This window comes from Hippichthys cyanospilos, chromosome 8 (assembly GCF_059441005.1).
Source record: "Hippichthys cyanospilos isolate Australia breed blue-spotted pipefish chromosome 8, RoL_Hcya_1.0, whole genome shotgun sequence".
NCBI classification, from domain to species: Eukaryota; Metazoa; Chordata; class Actinopteri; order Syngnathiformes; family Syngnathidae; genus Hippichthys; species Hippichthys cyanospilos.
In genome coordinates, this window is record NC_142376.1 from 8,095,072 (window position 1) to 8,116,692 (window position 21,621).

The following is a 21,621-nucleotide window of genomic DNA, read 5'->3' on the forward strand; positions in this document are numbered from 1 at the left end:
CAGTGCTTCAATTATTGTTTTGCACAGCTCCTGAGGAAACTTTTTGCGCCCCGACTCGCCGTGGATTATAGATGAATCATATCAATGAAAAATTGATATCTATACCTAAAAATGTATCCTTTTTCACATGAACAAAAAAAAGCAAAAGAAATCAACTTTTGACAAATATGTTTATTTTTTTTTTAAAGGTTTTTACAGGTTAGTCTGAAACAGAAAAAAATAAGTGCATCAAAGTGCCTGAAAAAGATGTATTAATCATTGTTTGCACTAGGAATATTTTTGATCAACTGTTTGATGCTGATTTTTTCTTAATAAATATCATAAATGTAAATTGATCTGTAACAATAACACAGGTGCACCATTTTAACTTGATTTTATTATGAATAAAAAAAGTAAAAAACAGTTTGCAGATTTTTTTTCAAACTCACGTTGATTATTAATGTGATTTAGAAAAAAATGTTGACCAAGTTAAACATTATTAATTCATGCAGGCTTTGCCAATATCAGTGCTATTGCACCACCTGGTGCCACGGGTGCGCAACTACACTTTACACGGCAAACGCAAAGCCTGTTCTCCAAGGTCATATGTTTAAAAGAACAACAAAAACACATTTCTGAAAGTATTCCAAGGTGAATTTGACAATAGAATTATTAACGAACTAAAAAAATGAAACATGTTATATTTTAAACAGCAACACGTTCCAACAAACCATTTCATTTAATCTAAAACTCATTAAGCTTGATGCTAAAATGGAAAACGTCATTGATAAGCTAACTGAAATTAGCATGAATATTATGGTAATTACAACATTTCAACAATTCAACAATTTCCTTCAACACTAACAGAAACTATAACATGATACCAAAGTAATTGTGCACAACACCAAATTCAATTTGTTTGGCTTGCTATACCTAATATTTTGACCACAAATACATAAATATCCATTGATCGGTGCCATGGTAGATGACGTCAAAGTCTCTTTGTTTGAGTGCTGCGTAATTACGCCAGCTGTCACTTTGACAGGGGGTATTCCCCACACCCCCACTAACACAGGGGGCGGTCAGGTCCCCAGTCCATTAGTCGTCATAGAAACCGTGCATGAAAAATCAAGCGGCAAATGTGGTAAACATGATTGCAAATGGGTAGAAAATACTTTTTGACTGACAAATACAGTGACCATATGCCTGCTATTGATTTTGATGGGGATTTCCTGCACGCTTACATCTACTATGTACAGTACACAGGGCCAGTATCACAGATACCACTGCTGATATTTTTTAAAGTGACTTACGTTACGGCAATATATACAACCCAATTGTAGATCATACTTTCTCTTCTGGATGGATGTGAAAATGTTGTATCATTCTGATACTACAATTCAAAAGCAAACCAACGCGAACACATTCAGCGCATATTATTTTAACTAATGTGTTTTAGAAGCAATAAAAAAAATATGTTAGGTTGTTCAATCGATAACCCGGTGAAAATATCAATCATTTTCATATCTGTATCTGTCAATACAGTATCATGGTTGTTATCGTCGACCGGATCAATTCCACAGTCATGGAAATAACATGCATTCTTAAAACAGTATCAAACAGTGTCATTGATCTCAACATTTAGATCATATCGATCTCGTACCAGTGGTAATGGCCTGCAGTTTCAGGCCGGTGTTAAACAATAATCAATATTGTTATCAACAATGGGATCAATACCAAACCAGCAATATTACATGCATTTTCACATCAGTATCAAACAATATCAACGTTGTCGTTGCCAACAGTTTCAAGTCCCCACCAAAGAAATCACAAGCATTTTTACAATGATATCAAAAAATATTCATGACTTGAATATCGGGATCAATACACCCACCAGTGGAAATGAAGTAAATGTTCAAATCAGTATCATAATTAAGGTTAACATAGTATTTGGTATCAACAATATGAACATCCAGATGGATTCACGCGCCAGTGGAAATGGCATGTATTTTTATGTCAGTATCATATCAAGGTTGTTATCCATAGCAGGATCAATACCCCACCAATGGAAAGATAAGGATTGCCACACTGATATTAAACACTATTAAAAACCAGGAATATTTGTATTGATCTACTCAATGGATACAACAAATATATTCACATCCGTGTGATATCAACAGTATCAAGATCTGTATCGATATACCAAAAGCAGATTGACAAGCATTTTCACACTGATATCAAATAGTATCAACAATACGAATATCTGGGGGGGACGCAAACGCCAGTGGAATTGACCTGCATTTTCACATCAGTATCATATCGAGGTTGTAGTCCACATCAGGATCCATACCCCACCAGCTGACTGATAAATATTTTACAGTGACATCAAACAGTATCAACAATATAAATATCTGTCTGGATGCAAACGGCAGTGGAAAGGACATGTGTTTTCAGTATCATATCAAAGTTGTTATCCACAACAGGATCGATACCTCACCAATGGAAAGATAAGAATTTTCTTTTTTTTTGCAGTATATTAAAATCTCTGTGAAATCAACGTTGTCGAGATCCGTATCGATAAACCACAAGCAGGTTGACGGGCATTTCTTCACCGATATCAAATAGTACCTACAATACGAAAATCCAGGTAAATGCAAACGCCAAGCCAGCGGAAATGAGCTGCATTTTCACATCAGTAGCATATCGAGATTGTCATCCATAACAGGATCAATATTCTACCAGCGGAATGAGCATTATTTTTACACCGATACCAGAATCAATGATATAAATATCCAGATGGATCCACCCACTAATGGAAATGACATGCATTTTCTCCAGCTGATTCACCACAGAGCTCACACCTCCTCCTCCTCTTTTCTCTTCCTCCCCCCACCTCTCGCGCTCCCCCAAACCATAAGGCGTGGTTTTCACTCGGATGGAGATGCGAGCTCCGTCTGCTCCCGCTGGGCTTCCCCACCTGCGCCCGTGCATACCGCGCTCCCTCGTCTGAGCGAGTGGCTCGCCTTCTATTGAGCTCGTTTCACGTTTCCGTCGGCGCGATCCCCACCACGGACAAACGAGCGGCTGCGGCGGCGGCGGAGGAGAGCGGCTGATGCGCGGAGGACGCCCCGGGAGGAGGATGGCTCCCTCAGGATGGCGCCGAGCATCCCCGTGGATGGCCGTGCTGGCGCTGGCGCTGGCGTGCGCGGGGCCGCCGGCGGCGGACTGCAGGCGGGCCAGGCAGCCGCGGTGCCCCGCGTCCTGCACTTGCACCAAAGACAACGCGCTGTGCGAGAGCGCCGGCCTCGTCCCCAGAGCCTTCCCGCCCGATGTTATCTCGCTGTAAGGCGGCCTCAGCCCTCTTCCCGATGCCGCCCCGCCTCTGCTTCACTGCGGTGTTTCTGTTCGATTCCCTTGCTCAGGTCTTTCGTCAAGTCGGAATTCACGGAGATCCCCAAGGAGAGCTTCATCCACACGCCCGCCCTGCACCTCGTGTGAGCAAACTTGCGATTCTTCTCTCCCCATTACACTGTATTGTCTTTCTTATTTTGCAGCAAACTATCGCCATGTTGTGCGCTAGGAGTGCTTTCTGATACACAGATACCGATAAAATTGATCTGAAATCATTCCAAGTTGAAATTAATAGAAATGCTTTCCCCTTAAAAAAAAAACCCCAAAAAGGTTTCAAACGGGTCTTCAAAAAGATAATGAAGTGTAATCACCGCAGCCATTCTTAACATAATTAAATAGAATGTAAACTAATCCCACATCATTTCATGCTTCAATTCATGGAGCTGCTCCTTCTGTTGTGCCTGCCTTAGCCACTGGGGGCAGTATATTTCATCCACCCATTTTCTAAAGCCGCATATCCTCACAAGGGTCGCAGGCTTGCTGATGCCCATCCCAGTCGACTTCGGGCAGTAGGCGGGGGACACTCTGGACTGGTTGCCAGCCAATCGCAGGGCACACAGAGAACAATAACCATTCAAGCACCAATTTAGTATGTCCCATGCACGTTTCCGGAGTGTGAGAGGAAGCCTCTATTTTTTTAAATAGAGGATTAAGAATATATGTCTGCAAGTATTATTATTGACAAGCTGTGTTTCTTAGCTTTTTGCTACGGTTATGTTCCCAAACAATACCCACAGTTACCAAAATTAAAAAAGTAGACATTAAAGTTTTTTTTTTTGTGTTCATTCCTTCTTTAATTTTTTTTTTGGTTAAAAACACACACACTCATACATAAAAACAATATTTTGTGGTCAAAGGTGTTTTTTGTTTAATAAAATTGCTATTTTTCAACTGGTATGACGTAAGAAAGATGGGAAGAAAAACAATGATGCAAACCTGCCATAGAAAATGTTAATGGTCATAAATGCAATTTCGTGAAAGAGTGAAGCTGCAATAACTGAAATAAAATGTTAGTAATCAGCACATTTTTATGTTTTGTTTTTTTGTGTCTTTTTTCAGAATACAATTGTATGTGCCATCCAAACATACTTTTCATATTAAAATTACTACTACTAGAAGAACTATAATTTACTCGGGGTTAAACAGAGGCACATCAGTTTGAATGTGATTTGTTTAATTCCAAACAAAGCCTCATATTCTTAAATTTTGTTGTTGTAAGATTTGCCATTTTAAATTAGTGGAATGCTGAATTTTAAAATCTCTGTGCAGCCTCTTCACAGCCAATAATCTGGAGTCTATAGACGAGGATGCTTTCCTCGGGCTCCCTCATCTGGAATATTTGTAAGTAGACAACACATTTTTGCAATGTGTTTTTAACATGCGACATTTTCTTCTTAACTCATTCACTGCCATCCACGAGTTAATGAGGACTTCACTGAGCTAAGAATATTTTTTCCGTCTAAAGGTTCATCGAAAACAACCAGATCAACTCCATATCGCCATACGCTTTCCGAGGACTGAAAACCTTAGTGCATTTGTGAGTATGACACCCTCCAAAATGCAGGATTACACAGTATACACCAAATGCTTTCTGTACCAGAAAATATAAACATCACGATTATTATGCTAAGCAGTATGAAAGGAGAAATACAGTAATTATGCCTTGAATAAATTTCTATCCAGTCCAGATATTTTGGGTTGGCATCGATTGAATAAAAACATTTTTTGGCTGCTATTTCTAACTGTTTGTGACCTGAAAGTCTGGTAAACTGTGTTTAAATCAGACTGAATTAAGTTGTCTGTATTATTATAACGACTAAAATAACCATAAAACCTAACATCATTAGCAAAGACATAAAAAAAATGCATAAATAAGTCCAAATTATTAATAAACGTAAGGAAAAGCATATGGGGACAAGTATGGAGCCTTGAGGTACAGCAGAATGTGTTGTGAGGAGAATATGTTCCACCCTGTCTGCCTTAGTTCTTCATAATTGTTTTTTAAATACAGTATTTAGTTATGTTTCAATAATGAGTATAGAACAGTAAAGCATATAAGTCAAGAAAGCACCGCATTACTGCAAGCTTACCTGCATTGTACATGCACAAACCTCACCACCCTCAAGCAAGGAAACTGCCTGAAAACATCTGCTCTGAGGTGTTCTTTCTCCCATTGCACAATATCGCGTGTTTATCGTTAGCCCTAAAACAAGAAGAAAAAAAAGAGGAGGTGCTGTTTGACTCGATGACGCAGCGTGATTTTTTTTATATTTTCTTTCCCCTCTCTAGAAGCCTGGCTTACAATAATCTTGAGACCCTCCCCAAAGATTTGTTCAAGGGCCTGGAAGCCTTAACAAAAGTGTAAGTATCACTTTTTTTTTTCCAATTTATTTTAACAATTGCAATTCTAACGAATTGTATAATGAGTTACATAATGGGCCAAACTATGCAAAGATGAACAATGGGTTTCTTGTACAGCGGCCTCTATATTTAGTTGACGACATCATTACGCCTCTCCGGCCGACACTCTAAAAGTGTGTGGGCTGCTGGCACATTTCACACCATTAAAATTGCACGAGGGGGAGAATTTGGAATTAATGAATACAAATGTGTTGGTGACTCTTCTCCAGTGCCTCAGTTTTAATGAGAGTACAGTAGAAGGGCAAACGTCGTTTATTTTTGGAACCTTTTTCCGATATCCAAATAAATCTTCTAAGCTCAAAGGTCAAATTGTCAATAATAAAGCACGTACGAACAGACACAACTGAAAAGGATTTTTTTTTTCTTTTTTTCATTGGAATGAATATAATAACATCTGTTTCCTCCCGATGCATTTCAATGCACAGAGTTTCAACAACCTTCTTTTTTCTTATTCTGTATACACGGAGAACAGCATGGGTCATCTTTAACAACCAACTTAAAAAAAAATGTTTATTTTCAGTTCCCAGAATGCATTGTGTGGCTCAATCTATTAAATGGGGCCCATTAAACCTTGCCATATGTGTTTGTTACCAGTAGTGGAATTTTTATCATATATGACATATTGATGCTTGATTTATACTGCGTTATATTTGTTTTTTTTTGTTTGTTTTTATGGGCGGGGTATTTTAAGTTTTGTGTCAAGTAGCGGAACTCAGGTCAATTCTTGTACAACTTCCTTGAATCGCTTGTGAAATTAAAATTGACTTTGTTTTGAATGGCAGGTCCACAGAATGTGACTATTGACGAATCTCATGATATATAACTAAGCACACACGTATGTGCAGCAAATATCAGCATTGTTACTTGTACACAACTGTATACAACTGTTGTGAATTGATAGGGTATATAACCCTACAATAAATCTGCAATTATTGGAAGGGCCGTAATTGGCCGGCCAATCAATGGGTCTTGGATTATAGACTAAGCGTGTCCTAGTCCAATATTAATATCTGATATTGGTTGGCTAGCATCCAAAAAAAGAAGGAAATTAGACATTAGAACTCATATACAGTACAGGCTATGCAGACAAGGCTGAATTTATGTAACCCAAATATTTTGAATACTTGTATCAAATTTTCTTATGATGATTGCTGCCTGTTTTGTTTTTTCATATATTTGAATCATTGCTTCATACCATACAACCAAAAATTCTTGTAGCACGCCCAGCAAATATTGTATCGGACTGGTATCAGAAAATACTCTCGACTGCAATGTCTGTATTCTATGAGAAGTGAAAATGTTGTATGGGTTCACCCCTAGTACAGATTGATGTAATGATGTAATTAATGGTTCGAGGGTTTAACCCTAAACCTAAGCTGAAATTCTGACTTTTGAACCGTGCCGCCCGTTGTCCAGAGACTTACGAGGGAACCGGTTCTCATGCAACTGTAAGCTAAAGTGGTTGGTGGAGTGGATCTACAGCACCAACGCCACGGTGGATCAGATCTACTGCAAAGGCCCGTCGGCACTGCAGGACAAGAGGATCAACGACCTCGCGCCGCAGTCCTTCGACTGCATCACCACAGGTGCTGGCGAGCAAACTTTTTAGCTCTGCCTAGCACCTTGGTTAGTTAGCTTGTTGGGTGGGCGCTTTCAATTTTTGATCTTGGTTAAAAATTGATTTCATTCCTTTGTGTGTCTCATAGAGTTTGCTTCATACCAGTCCCTTAAGTTTGAATCCATATCCGTGGAGGCCTTCACTTTTGGCGAAGACCAGTATGTGGTCTTTGCTCAGCCCTTCATTGGCAAGTGTAGCTTCATGGAGTGGGATCATGTGGAGATGGTCTTCAGGAATTTCGATGATATCGACAGTAAGTATGAAAGAAAATTGTGTTTTCAGGGCTGTCGAACTCCGTTTGAAATCAAGTGAACAAATGTTTCTGTCTGCTCTACCGCTGCAGATTCAAACGGGGAAGTAACGTCATCTAATAAAATTGCCACACACACTCACATAGTAAGATGATGATGTCAGTCCTGTTTACTCAGGCCACTTGTGTCATTTACATGGATCACGATCACTGAGAGGCAAATCAATTCCGAATGTGCAATAAAGAACATTTGGTTCTGGATTTCGTGGAGTTTCACCCAGTGTTCTGTCCCCCTGAAGAAAACTGTAGAGATAAAAGACTGTGTGCCCTGAGTTTTAGTAGTTTTTAGTACTGTGAACGATAAACCATAAAAACAAAACCATGGAGTAATAACTGCTAGAAATTTAAAGACTAGGATGTGAAGACTGAAAATACCCTATTTACAAAACATAACTGTCATTACAGAGTTGATAGTAGTCATGTACCGACAATCAATACATTTGTCCTTTGCGGTCTGACCCGCCCATCCTTACGTCTTCCGTTGGGCCGACGAATGACGAGAAACCTAATAAAAAGTCGAACTAAGTGATTGTATTTGTCGCAAACGTAGGGTTGCGCATTTTTGCCGGTCCGTCGATGATGCGTGGCCAATTTGTCGACAGACAAGCAAAAATGTGTAAAATGCCCACTTCGTGGTGAAGTGACAGAAGAAATAACCAAAAGGATGATGATTACGGTTTGGTTCGACAAAAAATGGCAGACGATGACGGAAGGGCTGCGGCAAATAGCTTGTGAGCCTAACCGATCAATTATTGTCTCCTCCCAGGCACTTCCACAGTGATCTGCAAACCTCTGGTGATCGACAACCAGCTTTTCATCATCGTGGCTCAGCTGTTTGGCGGCTCGCACATCTACAAGCGAGATACTTCGGCCAACAAGTTCATCAAGCTACAAGGCATCGACATCCTCAAGATCCGCAAGCCCAACGACGTCGAGACCTTCCGCATCGACGGAGAGTCCTTCTTCGCCATCGCCGACAGCTCCAAAGCCGGCTCCACCACCATTTACAAGTGGAACGGCAACGGCTTTTACTCGCATCAGTCGCTGCACCCGTGGTACCGCGACACCGACGTGGAGTACATGGAGATCTCCTCCAAGCCTCACCTCATCCTCTCTAGCAGCTCGCAGAGGCCCGTTATTTACCAGTGGAACAAAGGCACCAAGCTCTTTGAGCGGCGTACAGACATCCCCGAGATGGAGGACGTCTACGCCGTCAAGCATTTCCAGGTCAAGTCGGACCTTTTCCTCTGTCTGACGCGCTTCATCGGCGACTCCAAGGTGATGCGCTGGGACGGCGCCCTCTTTCGGGAACTGCAGACCATGCCCTCGCGCGGCTCCATGGTCTTCCAGCCGTTCGCCGTGGGCAGCTGGCAGTACGCCATCCTGGGCAGCGACTACTCCTTCACTCAGGTGTACCGCTGGGATGCCAAGAAAGGAGAGTTTGTCCACTTCCAGGAGCTCAACATCCAAGCGCCGAGGGCCTTCTCGCCCGTCTCAATCGACAACCGCCAGTTCCTGCTGGCCTCCAGTTTCAAAGGGAAAACGCAGATTTACGAGCATCTGGTCATCGACCTGAGCAACTGAGCGCCACCGAGACGGGTATATGTACGCCTAGATGACAGTTGATGCTATCTTGAGAAAGGCATGCATTATACTATGTGTTCTCCTTTCAAAGTGGGCAAAAGTATTGGGACATGCTGATCAGGAAAAAAATGGCTTGCTCAGGCTCCTTTTCAAAAATTCAAACCCTGAAGGTATATTCCGTTCGCGATACGGAATTTGTTAGGCATGTCTATTACGAGTAGAGTAACCCCACCTTCCCTCTCCAAAAAGTCATGCTTGAAACACGTAAGACAGGGATACAGCAGTTTTGCTTTGAGGCTATTAGATCAGGGTTATTTTGGCATTCTCCAGCAGTCTTTCAAAAATCCACTTGCACTGTGTACCAGTCAAAAGGTTGGAACCACCTTCAAATGTAAATGTTCTCAAACGCTTTAAGAATTAAAAAAAAAAAAAAAAACACACACACAACTATTAAAATGTGAACTGAAAATCAATCCAAGCCATCAAAAAGGTGCCTACTTTGAAGAATCTTACATAACATCAAAAAACATTCTTTGGATTAACTTTTTTTTGAGCGCCTTCAAACTTAAATCAGCACCACAGATGCCTCTAAATTTCTCAAATTTTGCATCTTCAACATGAAAATTTGTCGGTACCGGTATATATATAGTATTTATTATATATATATATATATATATATATATATATATATATATATATATATATATATATATATATATATATTTTTTTTTTTTTTTTTTTTTTTTTTTTTTTGAGTCGGTTGACAATGGCGGTAAAGCTGAATGACTTGGAGGCTTTTGCAAAGAAAATAACTTGGAAACATATAGTCCAACATTTTTCAGTTTTCAATTCAATTCATTTTTCAACATTTGATCAATTGATATGAAATCGTGCACACATGCTCAGGAGGACACGACATAGAACACACGTTTGTTTTTTTTAGGATTTAGCATTTTCCGAGTGCGTCCCAATACTTTTTCCCCCCAAGTTATATTTTACTAGGATCCAGGTTGGCCTCAATGCATGCATCTCAAGCTAGAATCAGACTTCCTGCATGATCACACCATCCATGCAGTCCATCATCGCCCACGAATCCAGAATGTGCATTATAACATGATTTTCACCATCAGCCATACACGCATTACATTTGTTTGCTCATGTATTTATCGGCACAAAGTAATGCTCACGTGGAACTTTTAAACCAATCTGCCAAAAAAACAAAAACAAATGTTTACATTTTTCTGATTCCAATTTATAAAAAAAAAAAAAATGAAGCTTTTGTAAGGGGCAACAGCAGTTAGATTGATATTTAAAAGTGACCTGCCTTTTTCTCCTTGTACATTTTAATCATGAATGTTTGTATTTTTAAACTATATTGATGATAGCGTTTTTCAGAGTACTCGACTTGACACTATTTTCACAACCTTAAGCTGAGGTTTAATTCATTTTTGTCTATCATGTATACAAAGCGGTACTGTAATAACAGTCTTTTCTTTTCTTATTCTTTTTTCTCTCAAGAATTTGTTAGTTGCCTGGTCTAGTTGCAAAGAATCCAAATTGTAGCAGCAGCTCTGACAACGTCACAGTTAGGATGACATCATTGACATACATTGTGCTATTTCAATAAAAGCTTCAATCACTGATTAGCCTCATGTGAGCTTGCGGCATGATTGCAATTTTTGTCGTTATTCATCATTATTATGGATTTTTTTAGTGTGTCTTGAAAGCAAATGAGTCCCCCACACTGCACTGACATAATGAATGTAGAAAGATTAATTCATTCACACTCAAATAGTTATCAATCACAATGAATAAGTTAGCCCAGTAAAAATTGATCTTTGACATCTATAGCTGTCAATGGCAGTGATAACGGGTATACAAATAAATTAAGAGTGCTGCTGAGATCGGTGCATTCTTAAATATGAAAAACAACTTGAATAAAAAGAACAAATCAATCTTTTCAATCAATCAATAGAAAAGGCAAAAACGTGCCTACTTTGAAGAATTTAAAGCCTAAACATATTTTGGTTTGTTTAGCCATTCATACATAGCTCGTATAAAGATTGGATTTATTTGGAAATGTGAATGACCTCACAAAAACAACAGATTTCACAAAAAGTCCTACTGTGTGAATGCCACTTGAATTTGAAAGTTTTTCCAGACTTTTGGTACTGTACGTGTACAGTGTACTCCAAACATATCCAACTCAGGAAAGCATGTTTACCTTTTCTGACAAGAATAACAAAACATTGTGTACTTGATGGATTGTCGGTGGAGTCCGCCCTTGAGAGGTTTGCATAGGCTTAGCAATAAGGACCCAAACCCAAAATCCTCCCTGAGCCACACCTGCAGCGTAGCGCATAAATCTGTCAGCAACACCCAAGGAGGACATTGATCATCAAAGAGCCGCCTGAGAAACATGAAGATGAGTCGCCTGGCCAGCCTCCTGATGTTCTTCCTGCTTGGCCTCTGTCAGGCTTACCAGAAAGAAGACATCCAAGATCAAGACGAGGAAGACCCGATCGACATCTCTGCCCGAATCCTGACAGCCAACAGTGAGAGTAATGAGTTCCTGCTAGAAGGAGACATCATGATTCCCAAAAACAGGAACGCCCTGAAGTGCTGGGCCCAGAGCTGCTTGTGGAAGAAAGGCCCCAACGGCTTCGTGATTATCCCTTACGTGGTGAGTCAAGACTTCCCCGAGTGGGAGAAGCAAAAGATCGAGACGGCCATGAGATCCTTCCACGACGTCACCTGCATCCGCTTCGTGCCCTGGAGCGGCGAGAATGACTACATCCACGTGGAGAACAAAGAGGGTTGCTACTCGCCTCTGGGAAGGCAGGGCGGTCCACAGGTGTTGTCCATCAACCGCGGCGGCTGCCTCTACCACGGCATCATCCAGCACGAGCTCAACCACGCTCTGGGCTTCCAGCACGAACAGACCCGTAGCGACCGCGACAGCTACATCCGCGTCAACTGGGAAAACGTAGACCCGACCAAGGCCTTCAACTTCAACAAGGAGGACACCAATAACCTGGGCACCCCGTACGACTACTCATCCATCATGCACTATGGCAGAACGTCCTTCAGCACCAACGGGAAAGAAACCATCACCCCCATCCCCAACTCCGCTGTCGAGATTGGCCAGAGGTCTGGTCTGTCCAACTTGGACATCCAGAGGTTAAAGTTGCTCTACAACTGTTAAAGCAATGATTGTAATCTCTTGAGTATCCTCTCAATAAAGTCAAAGCAATGTCACTCACTGCTTTTTGCCTCTGTCTGCCACAAAAAATCTATTCAACAAACAGAAACAAACGTGCAAGAAAATTAGGCATGTGCCCGAGAATGTTTACTTCCAAAGGCCATTTTAACAGGTTAAGCTGAGTGAAGCTATTTGTTTTCATATAGAGTGTATATTTAAAAAAAAAAAAAAAAAAAACTCCGAAAAAAAGAGAAGCACTGGCTTGTAGGACATAACAAGCGATAAGCCGCGGACATAATATAATTTGATAAAAGTCAGTCATATATATGGCATGACAAAGGACTGTAGTGTCCATACATGCAAACATATATTTTTGTTTGGTGTTCAACACGTTTGCGAAAACAAACAAATAAACAAATTAATGGTTCGTTTCTTCATAGACATGTACGTTTAACAATAAACAACAGGGCACAACAAGATAATATTTGAAGCACTTAACAATTTGGCAAATAATCTATAATGACAGTATTAAAAGTACGAAACACACAGAGTAGAAAATTATGACTGGGATCAAAACAGTAAAGCGACTTACCTTTGCGTCGAAAAATTGTAGACGGAGACTGACTCTACATTTTTTTTTTAATGTTTTGTCTAGGCCCAAAAATTAACAGTCCCCACTAAGAAATTTTGGAACACTGCTCAAAGACAAAGGAAAAAAAAAGTTGAAGTAGTCATAACGCTAAACTAGCATTTCCGTCTTTTACTTCTGTAATTCTCAGCAATGTAAATCAGCGTGACGCTCATATGAATGTCTTGTTTACCTTGCTTGTCCACAACAAGCAAATTTGCTTTAACGTATTAAATACATTATATTGCGTTCAAACTAAAGTAAAATAGGACCTTACAGTGCAACCTTTCGATAGTTCAAAAATCCACTTCCGCAGTGACCGTTTAATTTTAACACCTGTACTGACGTATCACAACACGTGACGGTCATCGTTTTTCCCATCGTCCTTTTTCGATGTCTCGAATCACGATAGATAGAGAGATAGCTACTGTATATATCATGACAAATGATTTAATCAGGGTTGTAAATATAGGTCAATGTTTGTGATAGTGTTTAGGCACGCCACTAATTTGCTGGATGTTATTTGTCTGACAGCAATCAAATGAAATGGATACAAACAAATAAAATCCTTTTTATTTTCTCCAACAAAGTGCACACCTCATTTCTACAAAGCAGCACATTACAATGTAATGGAATAAATACAATAAAATTTGCTGAATTAACAAAAAAAAAAGAAAAAAATAAACGAAAAAACAAACAAAAAAACAGGATACACAAGTATCACATTGATGGAGAAGCAGGACCAAACGAGTTTGTTGAGACGAACGTTCTCTTTTTAACTTCTCATGCTTCGCGACGAATCGATTCAAATGCCTGCTTGTAATGGAACTAAGGAACAGCAAATCTTGTCGGGGAAGGGGCAAGAAACAACAGGTGCATACTGTCATACTGAGAAAACTTGTGCAAAGTGCAGCAGGGGGCCTCTGTGTCACCTTCCCCTGCTGCCCAGAGAAAATAAAGTGAACACATTTTCAGTTTTACAACTACGTGGTGCAACTTAAGTGTTTTTTTTTTTCGTTTCCTCCATAGGCAAATCAAATAGAACACAAAAGGCAAGGGAACCTCTCCCTTTTCATACTCTGCAAAATAATTTAGTGCTTTTTAAATAAAATGAAAAACACTATTCTCAAGTGGTGGCTTCTTACAAAAATAATCACAGAGCAAAGAAAAAAAAAAACGGACAATAATGCTCTAAGGACATCACTTATATTAGGAAGGAAAAAAGAATCCCGTGAAAGAAAATCTGTACACAACTCCAAAATCAATATACAGTACCTGCAGATGTTATGCATACAGTACAATTCTTTTTACATAGTTTTTAGTATGAGCTCCAGCCTGCTCTACATACGCATGGAACACAGGTGGAAAAAGCGGCTAGTAATTCAGCGTAAGATCCGGTAGTAGTCGTTTAGAAAAGAAAAGAAAAATATTGCAGGGTGTTCAGCTGCATACTGCATGTTACGTATCCTTTGAAAGAGTTGAGACACGCGCAGGCCCGGACGGACAGTTTGAAATGAAGGAAAACGACGGGGCAGAGGCCATTTCCTCTGTGCAGTACATTCGTGGCCAGTATTGCACGCTACTAGCCGAGGCCACCCTGATAATGCTTGATGAGGAGCTTCAGTGCACGGATCCAGTGTTGAGATGAGCTCACAGTTTGAGCTCGTTGGCGATTTTGCAGGCGATGTTCTTAAAGGCGATGGATGTGCCCGATATCCTCTTGAAGCGCACGCCGTTGAGGGAGAGGCGGGGCAGCTTGCACACCTCCATCTCCCATTGGACCAGGTTGTCCTGGCGGGCGTCGCCGTGCACGCAGAAGAGCAGGAAGCGCTCGCGCTGCTCGTAGTCGCAGCTGTTGGCGTCCAGGACCTTGCGGATCTCGCGCATCATCTCCGAGGGCTCCATGGACGAGGTGGTCTTCATGCTCCAGGTGAAACGCAGAGAGCGCGGTTTGGCGTCTCGCCCGCCGTCCTCCTTGGGCTCGCCTGACGCGCTCCTGGGCCAGCAGCGGATGAATAAAAAAAAAAAAAAAAAAAAAAAAAAGACGTTAGACACGATATTAACCCGCTGCTATGAACGCTTAGGGTCATCAACTGAGAATTATAGTCACTAGCGTTGGTGTCCAAACTGTCGCCCAGGGACCATTTGTGCCCCGCCATCCATTTTTAGCGGCCCTCTGGAAACCGGCATTTGCTACCAATAATTTTGTTTTACATACCGCAGAGCTTTCTGTATATGCAAAAATACAAAGTTGTTTCCATGTAATCTCAAACATAACATATGAACATTTTCAAGCACAATTGTATTCCTCCATTTTGTGCTCTGTCAAGGTTTAAATTGTAAAAATATTACAGAAATGATTTCCAAGTAACTGCTTAAATAATGGTCAAAAGTCAAAGTGTCTCTTGCGTCCTTCAATTTATCTGTCCGTAGCCCTCAAAAGAAAAAACTTTGGAGAACCCGAATGTACAGTAACCAACAAGAGTTTGGAAGCACTTTCAAATTCAATGGTCGCACACAATAAATGGTCAAGAAATTCAAGCTATTAATTTGATAAAAGTGCAAATGTGAACTGAAAGGCCTTCTAGTTCTTAAAGCATAATCCGCATAATAAAGCTGTGCAAAGCTCTTGGTGCCTACTTTGAAGAATCAGATAATAAAAGATATTCTATTTTTGAATTCCTTTTTAGTCAAAATTTGTTTAACAAAATAAGTGTGCTGCCACCTAGTGTTTGACAATGGAATTGATTAAATTGGAGGCAGACCAAAAATCGTGGGACCACATACACATCGTGGGACACATTTGTCAATAACGTTTTTCATGAACGTGACATCAGCTCAACTTTTGAGTAGAAGAGATGAGGCGATGAAACTCGGTTTGAAAAGAGAAACGACAACAAGTTGAAGGTCTAACAAATTCAGGAATTAGGGCACTCGATTATTGTGAAAACGACTCGCACTGAAAAAGTCAGATGAAAAATCTACTTTCAGTGACAATTTCTCTAGCGGACAGTTTAGACCCCTAACTGGTGGGGCCTAAACCAACGCACGTGGCAAAATCCCGCTGAGTTCTGTGTGAAAAGCCAAAGCTGACACGTGTCAAATTCAGTGTCAGATCCCCTAAAGGAGCCACGGCGCTTGATTTGAATGCCAAACCTCACCTGGGTGTTTCTGTCCTGGCACTGGCCTCTCCCTCGCTGGGCACCCTGAAATCAAAGCAGGAATAACAATACATTGTTACTCCCGCCGGCTACACGGAAATACGCAGCACCCACCCCCGCCATCATCCTCATCATCAGTGTGACACAGCGAGGGGCTTCAAGCGTCATGCCAGGAAAGAATCCACACTCCTGGGGTGAGCACGGAATGAGGCTAACTGCTTCGTGTGGGTCAAACGCGTCACTTTCAAAGACTCCGTCTGGCCTGATTCTTTTCTACCAAGACGCGGAACGGGGAGAGTACGAAATCAGGAGGAGGGGCGCCGACAACATGAGAGGCATGTTACAATGAAGCCGGTGAGCTGTGAGCTTGATCCCAAGCTAAGTGGACACAGGGGAGAAGAAGAGGAGCGGGATGTACAGTAAACAGCATAACAAGAGGAAGGTGTCAGTTTGGTAAAGGAGGTGCTACGGAGGGAGTTATTAAAAGTCTTGGTTTATTTGTTGCTGGTGGGGCAAGAGGGGCACAAAGTGTTGTCCTACCTCCGATTGGACCTGAAAGACAGAGCTCTACGCCAAGGGGAAGGGAAGAAAAGAAAAGAAAGACGTGAGCCAAAGAGCGGCTGGGCGCTAGTGTACGGCGCTAGCCAGTTTTCATACTTGATGAAACCTACCGTACTTCTCCGTGTACAAGTCGAGCTTGTGCATAAGTCGACCCCCCCGTTTTACTTCAATTTGGATGAGTTTTACAAAATGCGTCTACCCCTGACTTTAGTTGTTACGCATATCATGGCTGCCCAAATAAAACACATGACAAAATTACGGCACTTTTAGACGCACTTCTTCATTGTATATTGAATAACATACTGTTGCATTTATGGGGGGGGAGGGGGAGGCGGAAACGAGACAAGTACAAGGCAATGTACGTGCGCACACAGATGCAAATGCGGAAACTAATGTTGCGACAGTAAAACCTTTCAACGTTTTATTTAGTTGTTTTTTTTCTGACACGCCAAATATCATTTAAATCCCGGACGTCCTCTCCTTCCTGCTAGGCATTTGCACAAACATTGTCATTAGTTTTCCACGGGTAGTCAACTTCGGACCAGTCCAAATTGTTTGAAATGGGGGTCTCCAAAACGCACTAACACGGATCCTATATCGAATTAGAGGTATATATAATTATTTTAATCCTTGTAAATGACATACCATTACTTATTTTGCATTCATATTAATTTTATCCAAACACATATGTGTGGAGAAAATTGGTCTGGTTTTGAGTTATGTGGACATAACTAGCCCCCCCCAATATGGAGGTTGAAAAAGAGCAAATATTAAAATATTAAAAATGTTAATATATATATATATATTTCCAATAAATGTTTGTTAGGTTTTTTACCGATATTAGAATGAATTAAAATTAAAGCAAAACCCTAACATATACTGTATATGGAACTACTGTATAATTTAATATACAGGCAACAGCGGGAAATGAATTTGGCAATAAAAAGGTTTTCATTGAGCATAAAAGATCACTTTGACCATTATCTAACCATAACTTGCACATTTAAGCATGCATTATGGCTGGACGATTATTGAAAAAAATAATAATCATGATTATTTTAAATGCAATTATAATACTGATTAATAATAAGACTATTTCCAGACATTAAGTATAAAATGACCTTGTAAATATCATGAGCATTATCTTATCATATCTATTTTATCTTATGATATTGTTTCAACTTTATTCCCACACGTCTTGTGACCCTCTGGCTAACCCGTGACCTCGGGGATTGTTTTTCATACCAAGCATGTGGATTTGAAAAAGGTCCTTGAATCTGCGTATCCTTGATTTTTGAGAAAAGAAATTCCTTCAATCTTTGAAACCTCAGCTGTGTGTGAATCTCATGCCTGCCCACTGACCTGCGGACAAACTTGGAGGTGATCTTGCTGATGATGCCAGTGGAGGTGCCCCGTCTCTGCTGCGCCAGGGCGCCCGTGTCATGGGACAGTGTGGGCGAAGCGGGCGGCCCGTTGTATGTGGCGCTGCGGCGGTCACGGAGCTGGGCGCCGTGGAAGGTGCTGCGGCTGGTGGTGCCCCGTGGGAAGCGGTTTTTCTCGGGGGTGCTAATACTGTGCGCGGAGGGAGAAGTGGAAGGGCCCCTTGGAGAGGAGCTAGGGAAGAAAAGAAAGACTTTGTGTGGTGTGGCAAAATTTATGTTAAGCTTTGGTTATGAAGACACTTTGGATTGTCACTAAAAAGACGAACAAACAAGAAACTATTGCAGCTTAAATCTACATGTAGTACGGTTGTAGGTATTTTACTGCCCCCTGGCGGTCTATCCTGAGAAAACATAAAAAATAGCACGGTGCCCATAATGCACAAATATTTTTGCTTCCAAATCCATGAAAATGAGACGAGATTTTGGCCAAAATTGTGATGTAAAATAATATCCAATTTACATTTTCCAGTTTTCTTTGTATTGAGCAGATTGCAACAAAATAAAAGAAATTAGTGCACAAAAGCAAACATAAATAGGAGTCACTCGGCACATTTTTTTTTGCGGTGTTTACAAGTTGTCTGATAAACCACTATGTTACCATTTCTTTCCGATTTAACATGGTTTCACAACAACGTTGTGTTGTTTTTATATCAGGAGTTGCAACAAGACTCACAACAGTGCTACAGAGAAAGAGTTGTTGTCACATGCTTTTCTGGGAAAAGAACTTCAAAATAAAAGTGTTGTAAGGCATTTGTGTCCATGCATTATTTGATATGATAAGGTTTATTTTGAAGTGTTGTGTGTTCTCAGCCTAACCCGACTAATTGTATATTTTAAAGCACAATACTGAACAATCTAATTATTCATTAAAAAAAAAAAAACTCACCTGGATTTCAGCTCAGTGTTGTCATCGATGGGGGGCAATGTGCTCTTTGAAGGGTGTCCCGAAGATGACATGGACTTGATGTGACGAGGCCGCGTGGAGGTCACTGCGGTTGACGGGGTGCTGCCCGACACCTCGGTTAAACTGACATGACGGGAGCAACGGTTTCAAAAGGACACCACGGCGGAGCTCTTCTTCTACAGTGTTTGAACTTTGAGTTTGCTTACCTGCTGTCTTTGCCATTAGGGATGCCCGAATAGCGCTCGGTGGAGGATCGCTCACACACGTACGTGTTCCTACGAGTCATTGATCCGTTGGTCTGTGGCAAGAAAACACACACAAGAACATAAGCATTAAAGCTATACATTACAAAAAATGTTGTCTTTATTCTTAAATACTGAACGCCTATTTACAGATAAGCTTTTTTAGACAGTATCTTCCATGGTTTTTCTAAATTAAGATATTATGGCTGCAACAAACCATTTTTTGAAATACTTTAATAATAATAATAAAAAAAAATAACTCAATTTTGTCAATCAAAAAACCAGATTAAAAAAATGACTATGCCTAGGACATTTTCTCAATTTGTCAGTGCAGAAAAAAACATGTTTTATAAGATCAGAATATAGGCTAAAATGTTGAGAATTGTTTTTCAGAGTAAAAACACTTGTTTGTATGTGTATGGAGTCGCTGAAAGTCTGAGGTTTTGGATCATTTTAGGTCTTCAAGCGATTAGTCATTTATCAATTCACAAAAATGACTATTGATTAATTTACCAATTGGTTGTCTATTCATTAATTGTTGCATATTCAGAACATAAAAAAAGTAGTGCAGAAGGCACCATCACAAATCAGGTTCGCACAGGCTTCAACAACTGCTCCAGTTTCTCACATGACCCCCTTTTGTAACCCTCTGCCGCTTGGGGCAATGTACTTAAAAGTTCTTACCCCAACAGCACTTGTAGTTTTCTTCCTCTCCTGCACCCCCAGTGGCGAGGCAGGAACGTCCCCCTTGGAAGTGCTGAGCTCCAGTCGGCGGGCTCCGTCCCACTCCTCTCTGTGGTCGCTCTCCACGCTCAGGGCCTGGCCACGCCGGGTGTATGACACCGCCGGCGGCACGGATGGACCCACTAAAAAGTTAGAGCAAGATGGTATGTTGACATTACTGAATGAAAACCGTGGTTACCGTTTAAAAAGGTCATTGGGTCTCATTCAGTGGATAGGTTACTCCATTTATGAAACATCACATCCCCTTGGTGTTACTATCTGACTTTTGCTACACACTTCATCAGTCGTGTGCTCATCTCAAAACATAAAACTAACATAACACAGTATTCACCCTATTTAGCTTTTACATCTAAAGCTCTGTTAAACATTTATGAGCGGTGGAGCTACTTATATGTAATTTAGCCAAACACAAATTGGCAGTTGGAGCTGCAATGTCATTTGAAAAATGGAAAGTTGGACATAAACATGAGCAATTTCAATATTTAAGGTTTTGAGAAGGAGGAAAAAAGACAAACACTAATGAATGAGGCCCCCTTAACATCAAGCTAAGCCATTGAAAGCCACAATTTACTTCCCATTATAGACATCTCTTAAATTCATTTGTTTAAACAGTGCAAGAACAGACTCTTTTCAATGTGTTACAAAGCATTGCTGATCACTCCTCATGCTTTGAGGTGCTGCTGCTTCGGTGGGAGCTGCGAGAAAGCAGTCAGCCAGCAGATGTCCTCAGACACAACGGTCCCACATTACAGGAGGAAGTCGCTTTGCGGTGAATTTTGACAACATAAGCGCAGATTTTTTGAATGATTTTTCAAAGGTATATATCAGGCAAGTCCTGAATATAAGCCTTGAATATTATTGTGGCTACACTGTATATGCGAATTTCGCTTTGGCATTGTTAGCATTAAGCTAGCAGATAATATGGTTTGCTTGACCATAATTATTGGCGTTATTACAGTCCACATCAACTGGGCATGACAAGTAAATATCTCTTATTTGGAGAACAGGTGCCGAGGAATACTTTAAACGCAACAGGCATCAGCAACTTCCCCCTCCATACAGTACCAAACAGCCAGCAGCACGCTCAGAGCAGGGAAGGAAGGGGTTACTTTACTTCGCTTGTCTATGACACCATCACCACCATCACCATCATCCCCACCATGATCGCTGTAGCGGCGCTGCTTCTGATTGGCCGAGATGCTGCGCGTGACTTTGGGATGGGCGGGGGAAATACTGGAGCCGTTGTTGATGTCGCTGGTGGGACGCTGCCGCTGGGCCAGGACGCTGTTGGTCAGGGGCTCGCTGCCCTCAAACTGCCATGAAAGAATGATTACATGGTCATTTTTGGGGAGATTGTTGAACTTACAATAATAACAATGAGTGAATCTATTAAGTCAAGGTCCCACTTTATTAC

The 21,621-nt window shown here is 40.9% G+C and overlaps 3 protein-coding genes across 8 annotated transcripts in view; 2 read left to right on the forward strand and 1 right to left on the reverse strand.

Moving 5' to 3' along the window:
• Positions 1-2,859: 2,859 nt before the first annotated feature.
• LOC148420024 (leucine-rich glioma-inactivated protein 1-like) lies at positions 2,860-9,796 on the forward strand. Its single transcript, XM_088422260.1, has 8 exons — positions 2,860-3,321; positions 3,402-3,473; positions 4,660-4,731; positions 4,856-4,927; positions 5,680-5,751; positions 7,228-7,397; positions 7,518-7,682; positions 8,506-9,796. Exons 1-8 carry the CDS (start codon positions 3,092-3,094, stop codon positions 9,321-9,323), a joined length of 1,671 nt encoding a protein of 556 aa, XP_088278386.1. The 5' UTR covers positions 2,860-3,091; the 3' UTR covers positions 9,324-9,796.
• Positions 9,797-11,581: 1,785 nt separating this feature from the next.
• On the forward strand, positions 11,582-12,528 carry LOC148420025 (high choriolytic enzyme 1-like). Its single transcript, XM_088421762.1, has one exon. It carries the CDS (start codon positions 11,743-11,745, stop codon positions 12,526-12,528), a length of 786 nt encoding a protein of 261 aa, XP_088277888.1. The 5' UTR covers positions 11,582-11,742.
• A 1,176-nt stretch (positions 12,529-13,704) lies between these two features.
• LOC148420026 (serine/threonine-protein kinase MARK1-like) overlaps positions 13,705-21,621 on the reverse strand; it is a 37,409-nt gene continuing 29,492 nt past the window's right edge. Inside the window, exons 12-19 of one of the 6 annotated variants that reach the window (XM_088421437.1) lie at positions 21,322-21,520; positions 20,148-20,329; positions 19,428-19,519; positions 19,204-19,344; positions 18,238-18,489; positions 16,855-16,881; positions 16,315-16,359; positions 13,705-15,149 (exon numbers count right to left, since the gene is read on the reverse strand). In XM_088421437.1, coding sequence (XP_088277563.1) covers positions 14,804-15,149; positions 16,315-16,359; positions 16,855-16,881; positions 18,238-18,489; positions 19,204-19,344; positions 19,428-19,519; positions 20,148-20,329; positions 21,322-21,520 — 1,284 coding nt within the window. In that variant the 3' untranslated portion in view covers positions 13,705-14,803. The remainder of the gene's footprint in view (positions 15,150-16,314; positions 16,360-16,854; positions 16,882-18,237; positions 18,490-19,203; positions 19,345-19,427; positions 19,520-20,147; positions 20,330-21,321; positions 21,521-21,621) is intronic. The other 5 variants (XM_088421440.1, XM_088421439.1, XM_088421441.1 and 2 more) reach the window with 5 other exon arrangements.

What these genes read in the sequence shown, in the direction of transcription:
- LOC148420024 (XM_088422260.1), top strand. Translation starts at nt 3,092, where the DNA reads ATGCGCGGAGGACGCCCCGGGAGGAGGATGGCTCCCTCAGGATGGCGC. An exon ending in ACGCCCGCCCTGCACCTCGT is followed by an intron (nt 3,474 to 4,659) that starts GTGAGCAAACTT and finishes ATCTCTGTGCAG; the next exon opens with CCTCTTCACAGCCAATAATC. An exon ending in CTCCCTCATCTGGAATATTT is followed by an intron (nt 4,732 to 4,855) that starts GTAAGTAGACAA and finishes TTCCGTCTAAAG; the next exon opens with GTTCATCGAAAACAACCAGA.
- LOC148420025 (XM_088421762.1), top strand. Translation starts at nt 11,743, where the DNA reads ATGAAGATGAGTCGCCTGGCCAGCCTCCTGATGTTCTTCCTGCTTGGC.